The 10,999-nt window shown below is 42.1% G+C and overlaps 1 protein-coding gene across 1 annotated transcript in view; it reads left to right on the top strand.

The window, feature by feature from the left end:
* The first annotated feature begins 1,139 nt into the window (after positions 1-1,139).
* Positions 1,140-10,999, top strand: part of pappaa (pregnancy-associated plasma protein A, pappalysin 1a) — a 93,350-nt gene continuing 83,490 nt past the window's right edge. Inside the window, exons 1-2 of the mRNA XM_044334387.1 lie at positions 1,140-2,321; positions 8,270-9,374. Coding sequence (XP_044190322.1) covers positions 1,931-2,321; positions 8,270-9,374 — 1,496 coding nt within the window. The 5' untranslated portion in view covers positions 1,140-1,930. The remainder of the gene's footprint in view (positions 2,322-8,269; positions 9,375-10,999) is intronic.

Genomic DNA, 10,999 nt, shown 5'->3' with positions numbered 1-10,999 from the left:
CCATTAAAGGTAAAAAGTCACTCCCTCTTCTGTGTCAAAATGTTCTTGGAGGAACAGTAACACTGAACAAAAGGATTGTTTTCATCTCACTCAGCAGCTGAGACTTACAAAGAGGTCTGTCACTGGTGTCAAAGACTCACAAACCTTAGTCGAGAGTGTGGTTTTCAAACTTACATCCATCTAAAGTGACGGGTCAGTAAACTTTAGTATGTGTGACTCAAGCTGAACCTTAGAAATCCCTTAAATTTTCTTTTTCAAATCCAGTTGACAAAAATCCTTCCTAATAGAAATTTGGGACAAACATTCGCAGTCAGAGAATACTCACATAAGTGCACTAATTGCCGTTTTGTGGCTAAAATCAGAAAAAACAGACATGTAATATGATCCATTAAATAAAGTTAATTCAAGACAGGACAAAAATTGCTATGACTTTGTTATTGTTCTCTCATTACTTTGATTTACTGCTTACTTATTTTAAAACGATGTTAATGGGAACTATGGCTTTGACAGCACAGTTCGGTCTATCTCTATAGAATAAATCATGCTTTGCCAAACCTAAAATGGAGGACTTTCCCAAAAGTCAGTGAATAAACCATGTTTTGAGATGATTTTCCTTGATTATTTCATTTTGCATCTTATTTATTTCTTTTGGTTACAAATGATAATTGTAATTGTTAATTTTCAACATTACAAAATACAAGCTTTGATCTCTAAATAATATTTGGCACAGTCTCTACATAATGTAAATATTTTAAACATTTACACTAAGGAGCATCCATTTAAGCTTCCATATATGTGTTGAGGAATGTGCCAAAATCTGTGACTTTAAATATGATATGAACTCTAAAGCAGAGCTTTCAGGAAAGGTTTCAATCAAGAATAAGACGGATTTGGATATTTCTTTAATGTCCTCCGAGTGCATGGCTATGGTCCTGTGTTGGGGACTTGATGGAAGTGTTGGATTGTTTAAATTGTAACCGCTAGAGGGATACATATACGCCTTCCAAACTCCGTAAACACCATCCTATCACTATGTGCCACAGAGAGAATTACCGTCAGTGAGAGTTGCCTACCTGTGTGACTTCCCACTTTGAAAAAAACACAGCCCCGGAACATTTGAAACATGAGTTGTTCTTAAAAAGACTTAGGGGAGAAACTGCCTCTAAAGCGGACGACGAGCTCCGACTCCTCCAAGTGTATCTGCTCCAGGCAATCAATGAGGACCGCGATGCTTACTTCTGCAGCTCTCTGTCCCTCTTTCTCTCTTTCGCCTTACCAGATATTATAGTGCATTTCAACTTTTGTGCAGGCACATAGGCAAAGGGAAGTTTGGATACCATTTTTGACCACAATTCACCTCTTGTTTCCTGTAATAAATATGAGAGGTCGGTTTGTTGTCACTTTTCTTTGGAATTTAATATGTGCAATTTCTTATGCTGTTTTACGGGTAGGATAAGGAAACAACAAAAAGGTGTGACAAGAGCTTGGCGGACAACTGTGGATTTCTGCGAGTAACTCCTACCGTCCAAAGGGGATGAGGGGGGCATCGGCCGGACCCCCCTCTTGATTGATTACTTATTAGTCATCCCTTTGGCTAAATGGGACCCATTGAAAAGGCACCGTGGAACACATACATGAATCAAATATTCCTGTGTCCCCTGAATGTCTCCAGAGTAGTTTTGCTTAAGAGAGGGGGTCGTGGCTTAGCATTATAAAGAGGGGAAAACAGCATAGCTTTATGGGTTTATTTAGACAGTTTCTACGGTTTGACATTCTACCGCTGTAAAAAGAGAGAAGGAAAAACTCGAGAGGATTCCAAAGAGGAGAACATTGTGGACATACATTTTTTCCCCTAGTTATCCCGTTGTTTCTTTTATTATTTTTTTCTTTCTTATTTTAAATATTTTTTTGCAATTTCCTCTCCCGAAAAATGAAACTTTGGACATCTCCCTGGGTGTCTTGCCTGGTGATTCTCATCTTGTGTTTTGGATCAGAGTGCGGGACAGTCCGGAGAAAGGGGAGATCCAAGAGGGAGTTGGTGCGCATTAGGGAGGCGAAAGCCACCTTCCCAGGGGCTTGTGCCACACGTCTGCCCCGGGGCAAACGGTCTTTGCCCGGCTTGGAGCGACGGGTGCTTCGCCAGCGTCGGCGCTCCTCACAGGCGGAGATGAACTCTCCAGACCGGGGGAAAGCTGTCTATTTTACCGGCAGGGGAGATCAGCTACGGCTGAAGCCTGGCGTGGAGATACCTAGAGGAAATTTCACTCTGGAGATGTGGATCAAACCGGAGGGAGGTCAACGATCACCCACGGTGATTGCAGGTAGGATAGTCTACACATCCTCAATCCACACTGTCAACCCAACTCCTTTTTATAAGTCTAACTCCAAAAACTGGTGAGTTAAATGCAAAACATGCAAAATCTGCAGCATTTTATCCCAGTGTCATGTAGTCTATCAAACAAAGCAACATGCAGTTTCAGTGAGTTGAAAATGAGTTCATCTATCAGACTAGACAATGATGTAATGCTCTGAAAAGTACAGCGGATATTTTAGGTAGTGCAACCATAGGGTCACTAAAGATTTTGATCACATTTAAGTTTGCCACCTTACAGAGAGATATCGCTGCAATATGGTTGCAATATTCAAATGTATTTTCTTCCCATTTTTCCCCACTATAGAATTATGATCATAAAAATCTAAGTGAGGAGTACGGGCAGCAGATATCGGCTACTGCATCATTTGACCGGCAGCTGATGTCACTGTGCGTAAAATGTAATTTCTCTGAGCCGACTTGGCTATTTTAAAACTATGATGTAATGGCCAAAACTTTGTGAGCGAGCACGTCACGGCAGGCACAAAGCGGCAGAGAGTCGCTGTATGTGGAGGCGCTCAAAGCTCGCAGCTCAAGCCGCAATCTTGAGTGTCCCCCAAAATCGACACCCTTGGATTGGCTACCGGAGTTACGAGACAGCACTGAGAGATCCAGGGTTTCCCCCCTCTTGCACGAAAATGTCCTGCTTGGTGCTTGTGCAGTGCATGGCGGTGCGCTTTCGTGGTCATGGTGACCGGCTGGGTGTTACAGTCTCTCCATAACGCAGAGCGAAAACACAGGTTATTGGGCGAGTTTCTAATTAAAGGGCGCGATCAGATAATGATGATGCATCTCTGTTAACTGACTGCGCAGAGGAGGACACACAGACACTTGAATAGATCCCTGTCGTCAGAGGAAAGCTTGATACTTTGTAGATGTCATCTGTGCGCACTCCTTTTTTGCGCTGCCAGGTCTGCAGCCATGCGTAAAGGCACACTAGAGAGGTGTTAAAAACTGTTCTGCATCATCTGTTTTGACCAATAGCGCTTTTGTGCAATACAGTATGGGACAGTTTTTTTGTAGCTGTGCCTTGCCGATAGGGAGCGTTGCATACACAACACATTGCCTGCTACAGTAATTGTGCAGATGGCTGCCTTTGAACTGAATTGAACTGAATTGAACTCAGTCCTCCTCAGCCTCCTGTATGTCAGACTGCACGTTCAGGGACTTAACTAAACCGTATGAGCAAATTTACTTGTTCCTTTATTTTCTATCTGTCTGGCTCTCTCAACCCCTCCTCCCCCCTTTACCATGCACCCACCCACCCACACCCACCCCACGCACACATATATACATAATCACTCAAGTGTGTGTGTGTGTGTGTGTGTGTGTGTGTGTGTGTGGGGGGGGGGGGGGGGGGGGGGGGGGGGGGGGGATATTGAGATGCAGTACACTTTTAGGTAGTGGTAGCCAGTTGGCAGGGACATGCTCTGCAAAGCCAATCCCTTGTAAGAGTCTGAAATTGGGGGGGTGGGGGGTGGGGGGGTGAGAGGGTCTGTTGTGACCTGAGTGACTCTTAGATTTACAGAGGATGGACACAATAACAGGAACATCTGCACAGTTTAATGCAATCCAGTACAACAACAACACAAAACTACGACCTCCACAGTTACCGCAGAGTTGAATAAACACCTTCTGACACAATTTTTAACAGAAAATTCTCATTATAGCCTTGACAGATGTGGTATTTACTATATGTCATGACTCTGGTATTGGATTTATTGTGTATTGGTATGTGTGTTTTGGTTCATGAGCATGAATATATGCAGGTCTTTACATGTACAGGTGTTGTTGTTGTGCCCCACCCCCATCTCGCACTGGCTTTTGCCTACTAGAGATTACTATTCATGTGTAATCTTATGTGTTCATTTTTTAAGATGTGCTCCCGTCGAGCTTGTGCCAGAGGGGCCCTAAAGAGAGCAGATATGATGATCAGACAAATTCAATAAAGCCTAATCTTTTAAATCCAATTCAGGCCTCAAAAATCCCAGCGCCTTTAAAAATGCTCCATCCCCTTGTTTTGATCCCAGCAGTGTTGTTTGCAGCAGCTGTTTTTTTAAAAACTGTGTTGTTTTGACCGACACAATTTCTCTCCCTCACTCTTTATTTCTTTTTTCTTTCTTTCTTACATAGTTGAATTTTCATACCTGTTACATGTTTTCTTATGTTGTTGTTTTCGGTGCATTTGCTAAGTTAAGGAATCATACAGGGTAACAAACAGACACATATACAATGAACACAGTCTCTGCTTGATAAATGAATACTCAAAGCCCCGCAGTATACTTCTGCGTCCTTGTCCAATCCTGGTGACGTGTTCTTGTCTTTGTTTTTGAGTTGTTTTTCTCGTGCCCACAAGATTCTTCTGACTCCATTTAGGAACAATAGATGAGAGGAATGTAATTGACCTCTTAAGATCATCAATTTATCATGACTTATGAAGGAGAAACTTCAAGTCACAGACTGATAAAGTTGCATTTGTATATGCTTTTGCCCTGGGTTGATAATGTAATGAACGTAAGTTGTTAAGTGGAATTAACTGGTTTTCTTATAAGAATTCTTTGGAGAGGTTTAGCTGATTTGGATGGGTTCTTGCTCTGCCACTTTTGGGTGAAAAGAAGGATGTTCAAGGATCAATAGCTGTTACTTTATACTCTACAGATGACTAATCAAACCATCGTCAAATACAAAGGTAGATAGTCTTGTGCCCTTTTAAGTGAACAACAACAAAAAAAGTGAGTCCTGTGCTGCCATTTCCCTAGTGTGACAGTTACATGTGGTCAGAAGTGATACCAGGTTTAAAAGCATTTCAACCGTTATAATGCACACACACACACACACACACACAAACACACACACACACATACACACACACAACCAGAACATCAAGTTCTGTGTCCAAATGTTATGCAAACTTTGTTGTGCCCTATTAGCCTTGTATCCGGGTCCTGTTGGGTTGTCCCGCATCAAAGGAAGAGGAAAATAAATCACAAGAGGAACAGAGGTTCTCTTCCATGACCTGCTGGGGACAATTATATGCAGACGTTGGCAGATAATTGCTGCGATAACAGATATATCTCGGTGCTGTCATCTAGTGTGATGATACAGAGGTAAAAAACAAATTTTTTCCTTGTTGAGGGTTCCTTTTTTTCATGGACACTTAAAAACTGGAGCCTCTCCCTTTTTCATTATAGTCAGATGTAACTGGAATACTAAGAGGACGATGAATAATCTTGAGAACATGACTAATCACCTGGCAAGTGGTTGGAGTTTGAAGAGGGGTTGAAGGCTGAGTGTAACACTTATCCTCAGCGATCATTACCTCAACCAGAAGCATCTTCATAGTCTTATTAGTTTGAACCATTATTATCATTGTGCACCGAGTGACTTATTGTGCTAATTTAAAATGTTCGGAAAAGTGCTGTTAAACACTACAAAATCCCAACTTGTGTCCTCATATTTAATGTGAAGGTTGTTTTTGTGATGTCAGTGTCACAGTGTAAATTACAGTGCAGAAAAAGTGGTGTTAATTTATGTCATCTGGCACGGAAAAACATTTTTTTTAAGTGAAACCTTTGTTAGATTATTTATGACTTATTAAAACCAGCATTTAACAGTTAAATTAATTCAAACTTGACAGCCAAGTTAAATGTTTAAAGTCAAGTGTTTTTAAGTGACATGATGACATTTTTATAATCAATATCCTTGTTATGTTCGTTAAGTTTGTTTTTTTAAGTATCAATGGAATTTTCCATTGTTTTTTCAGGGAAATTGCTGCGGCGGTCACTTTGGTATGACTATGAAAAGTGCCTTTCTTTGACCTTTCAGAGCCAGAACAGCTCAAAAGTAAACGGAGTCTTCATTGTTCCCTTCCTCCCTGCTTTTTATCAAGTCCTTGTGACATTTTTCTTTGTGTGTGTATGTGTGTTTTTTTACTTTTTCTTTTTTCCTGAGTGTGTTTTTCTTGGAAGAAGACAAATGGCAAGTGCGAGGAAGGTTGCCTTTGAACCTGACAGGAACAGCTCTCCACCGTAGCGTGTGCACATGCAAATCCCTTAGTGTGTGTGCCTGTGTGTTTGTATGTGTGCATTTCTGAGTGGACACAAATGTGTACTTCGTGTTTCAATTTGACTGTGCGCATGGGAGTGTGTGTGTGTGTATATATATATATATATATATATATATACTATATGCAGGTCTCTATAAGTATGTGTGTGTGGTGTGTGTGTGTAGGTGTGTTTGTGTGAGCCCGACCAGTCACAGTGCAGGGTCTGGAAAAGTGTAGTGTGTTAGATTAATTGAGCATGGCAGAATTATGACAGCTGTTTACACTAGGAGCCCTGCGAGCATTTTAGCACACCTTTTAGCCTTGAGTGCACTAGCTGACAGATGGAAGGCTTTTTCCTTCCAGTGTAGTGGAAAGCCTGAAAACGTCATCCACCAAAGGACTGACCTTGATGCTGAACCCAGCCCTCACTCTTTGAACATTAGTCCATTGAAAAACCAAGTTAATGAATGCATACTGGAGTGTGCATCTAATTAGAAACAGGTCAAAGTTTGCAAGATGGCAGTGCAATCACCATTAGCCAGCCACTTATTCCAGGCTCAGGTAGCCTAATCGATGGGGGACAAAGGCATCTGAAGTGGACAAGCACGTTGAGGCAAAGATGTGATGGTTACTGTTATAATCATCTTATAATTTCAGACCATACTGAGGGTAGCAGAGTAAAATATGAAGGGTATTTACAGGAATTTGTTGCACAGACAGAGAGAGAGAGAAAGCAACTGCAAAGGACACTTCACACCTATATGGGCTGGGTGTGCAGGTCACAGATTGAGTGTCACATTGTGGATTGATGTAATTGCCAGAACGCTCATAGTTTGAAGTGCTACTCTACCTGATATTAGCAAAAATGAGGGATGTATTCTTGTGACACGGCTGGAGTCCAGCTCTCTCCTCAGGATCACCTGTGAACACACAGACTTTCTCATGCTGAGATGGACCTTGTGAGACATGTCAAGGTGCTTTGGAATCTTTGCACACCATGACTATACTTTATGGATCTATGCAAGATAGTCACAAACGTGCATTAACAAACACACATACATACGCATAGACCTGAACTTGTGCGCCTGCACATACGTACCTCAACAAGCACTAAACAAACAAACAGTTAGCATTCAGAGATCCCCTAAGAAGTGAAAACACATTACCATGCTGAAGCTGACATACATGGTCCAAATGAAACAGGAAAAAGGTGTTTTGGTGCCTCTACAAAAACAAGGCTTTAGCAGAAAACTAGCCTTTTCTGGCTACCCCACTGGCAAGGGACATTTACACGAACAACTTTAAATGCATTCAGTGTTCACGAAAAGCCTATACAGAGAGATTTCCATGGGGTCTCCCTTAGTTAAACATGCACTTCAACCCAATTTCCAGGACAGCATGCCTTTAGATATCAAAAAATATATCATATTAATACATTAGCTCCCTGATCTCAACTACATTTTCAGTCTGCCTCTGGAAATAACTCTTCAAAATATTCCAGAATGATCCATACAGTGTGTAAAATGTATACATTGAAACCTTTCTTGTATATTGACCAACAAATACTGAATTAGCATTAAGAGTCGGATATATGTGGCTTGTGCACATGGCAAGTAAAGCTTTTAATGGAAATGGCAGATGTAGTGAGGGTGTCAATATGACATAACCAATTAATGCATTTCTTCCATAGCTGCCTTGTTGTTTTCACCAGGATAAATTAGCTCTTTTACAGGTGAATGATGAACAGTACTTTTTTGTTATTAATATTCATTTTGTCTTGTTCATATCCACATCCACACTTGGATATAAAGGCATTCACATATTGATTGACTTTTTTTTCATTCTCTTTCCAGGCCTTTACGACAAATGTTTCTACGCCTCCAGTGACCGAGGCTGGCTGCTTGGCATCCAGGCAGTTAGTGAATATGGGCACGGTGACCCTCGTTTCTTCTTCTCCCTTAAAACCGATCGTGCCCACAAAGTGACCTCCATCCACTCCAATGCTCGCTACATACCCAATCAATGGGCACATGTCGCAGTCACATATGATGGTGTATATATGAAGCTCTTCGTCAATGGCGCCCAAGTGGGTGTCAGTCGGGAGCAATCGGGTGATGTCTTCAGTCATTTGACCAAAAAGTGCAAAGTGCTGATGATTGGGGGGAATGCACTGAATCATAATTACAGGGGGGCAGTGGAAAGGGTGGGTCTATGGAGGCAGGCCCGAGGGCAGAGGCAGATTATCAGGGATATGCAGGGCCATGAGGACCTCCACGATATACCTCAGCTGGTCATCCGTGAAACATTTGAGCAACCAGGCCGGAAGTGGCTGACTGTGAAAGATGGTAGTTTTCCTCAACCTGAGCAGGGAGTGGGGGGACGATTAGGTTTTATGGGTGGTGGTGGAGTTGGAAATGCTGAAGGATTATTGGACACAACACTGGAGCCTCCAACTTGTGGCCAAACGATTTGTGACAATGTTGAGGTCATCAAAAACTACAACCACCTTTGGAGCTTCCGACGGCCCAAGAAAGTACGATATCGGGTGATAAATATTTGGGATGATGCACAGACGAGGCCAACCGTATCAGACCACCAAATCAGCCTGCAGCACCAGCAGCTAAATGATGCCTTTAGTCCCTACAACATCACCTGGGAGCTCAGCATTCACAATGTGACCAATTCCTCCCTTCGTAACCGGCTGATTATAGCTAACTGTGATATCAGCAAAGTTGGTGATGATAACTGTGACCCAGAATGCAACCATCCGCTGACAGGGTATGATGCTGGTGACTGCATGTCCGGGCACCGGAACCGTTGCCCTGAGCACAAGCAGGGTAATGGTATATGTGACCCCGAATGTAACTGGGAAAACTTCTTCTATGACCTTGGTGACTGTTGTAACCCCAATGTGACGGATGTGACCAAGACCTGCTTCAACCGCTCTTCTCCACACAAGTAAGTATTTTCACAATCACTTTCTTCAGATTTTGCATTTCATCAGCAATGATAATACTCTTTGTTAGTTTAATTCGCCAAAAAGTTTTAACTAACCACAACATTCCTTGCTTAATTTGATAAATTTTTTGACATGATTGAATAATTATGGTAAACCAATTCCACATCATGGCCTCACATGCTTAGAATAAATCAAACAACAAATCTCTCCATACATGTGTCCCTGAAGAGAGGTTTTGATGCCTAGTCCTACTGTTTCCTGACCATTTGGGCTGAGGCTGAGTGTAACTCAACTCCCAGCCTGTGTGGCCTGGGAAATCCTCAGGGGGCAGCTAGTCCAATCTAGCCTTGGCCTGGTTCAATCAGTGTTCCACACTTAAGCAGGGCAAAACAAACGCAACAGGATGAGTTTCCTGGTAGCAAATGCACAGGCCAGACCGCTCATTTTTGTATCCATTTTTCAACAACTCTCCCCACCTCTTTCTACTCCGTCTCCTATACCCAGTGGTCCTAATTAAGCTGGCTTGATTGGAGAGGGGAGTTGGTTTGGAAAGAGTGACATTGTAAACACAGTGTTAGAGCAAATAGAGGTCAGAAAAGAGAGTCCAGTATGGCTTTTGCTTGTAGCAATGGAAATCATTTCAAAGACATACCACTCTCTCCAGGAAACCGCTGACAGACATGTTTCCTGGAGAGGCAGGTATAGGTCCCAAAACGTGGGTGCCTAAAAGAATTTTCCACGAAAAACAGTGAAGAATGTTTACATGTGAAAACCAGTATTACAGACTCTCCCAGGTGTGCTGTACATGAAGCAAGATATTATGTGGTTTTATGTGACTACTTTAGAAGAATACAGAGGCTTTCATAAATGCATACAAATTTTTGTTTTTGAGGTAATCTCATTGTGGCTTGTAGATGATGAGTAAAAGCTGGCAAGGAGAATAAATCTCTGGAATTCGCTGTAATAAGGTTTGTGCCAGACCTCCAATTGTCGGATTGTTTGTTTCTTGGTACACTGAAACTCAACACAGTAGACTGAGACATTTTTGTGGACAATGCAGGGGGTGTTTATGGTTACGCCGGAAAAAGAGACAAAAATGACCGAAATTCAGATGTTTGTCAGTATTTTTTACCACTGTCACGTAGGGACAAGCAAAAGGGAGAAAAACTAGTAGACCTAAAGTGTGGGATTGTTTGGGTCTTTCTGATAGCATGAATCGAGGAATCAAGGAGGCTGTTTTCAATCATAGTTAAGCTGGAAGCGCTGTCTATTTGGCACTATCCTGTTGTTTAAAATGACCGCTAAATAGCTAAATAATGACATCTAATTAACAACATCAGAGGAGGAAAGCAGGTGGGTTTGCCGTTGCTTCCATCTCTCAATTCCCACCACATCCCTTCCAGCTTAGTCATCATTAGAAGCCCATTCATCAACTGGTGGGCAAACTACTTCATTTAGACATCAACAATTGGCAAAAAGCTTGCTGTTGCAATGTTCAAATCTCCCTGCGGGCATTTGAAAGATGGGCTTGTGAAAGGAAGGATACCAGCAAGAGTAGAGAAAGAGACAGAGAAAGGACAAGAGAGTTCTCATTCTAACGAAATAGATATAATCTCCCAAAGTG

Source organism: Thunnus albacares, chromosome 18 (genome assembly GCF_914725855.1).
Source record: "Thunnus albacares chromosome 18, fThuAlb1.1, whole genome shotgun sequence".
NCBI classification, from domain to species: Eukaryota; Metazoa; Chordata; class Actinopteri; order Scombriformes; family Scombridae; genus Thunnus; species Thunnus albacares.
The sequence above is the reverse complement of the archived record's forward strand: the minus strand, read 5'-3'. Positions and strand labels throughout refer to the sequence as shown.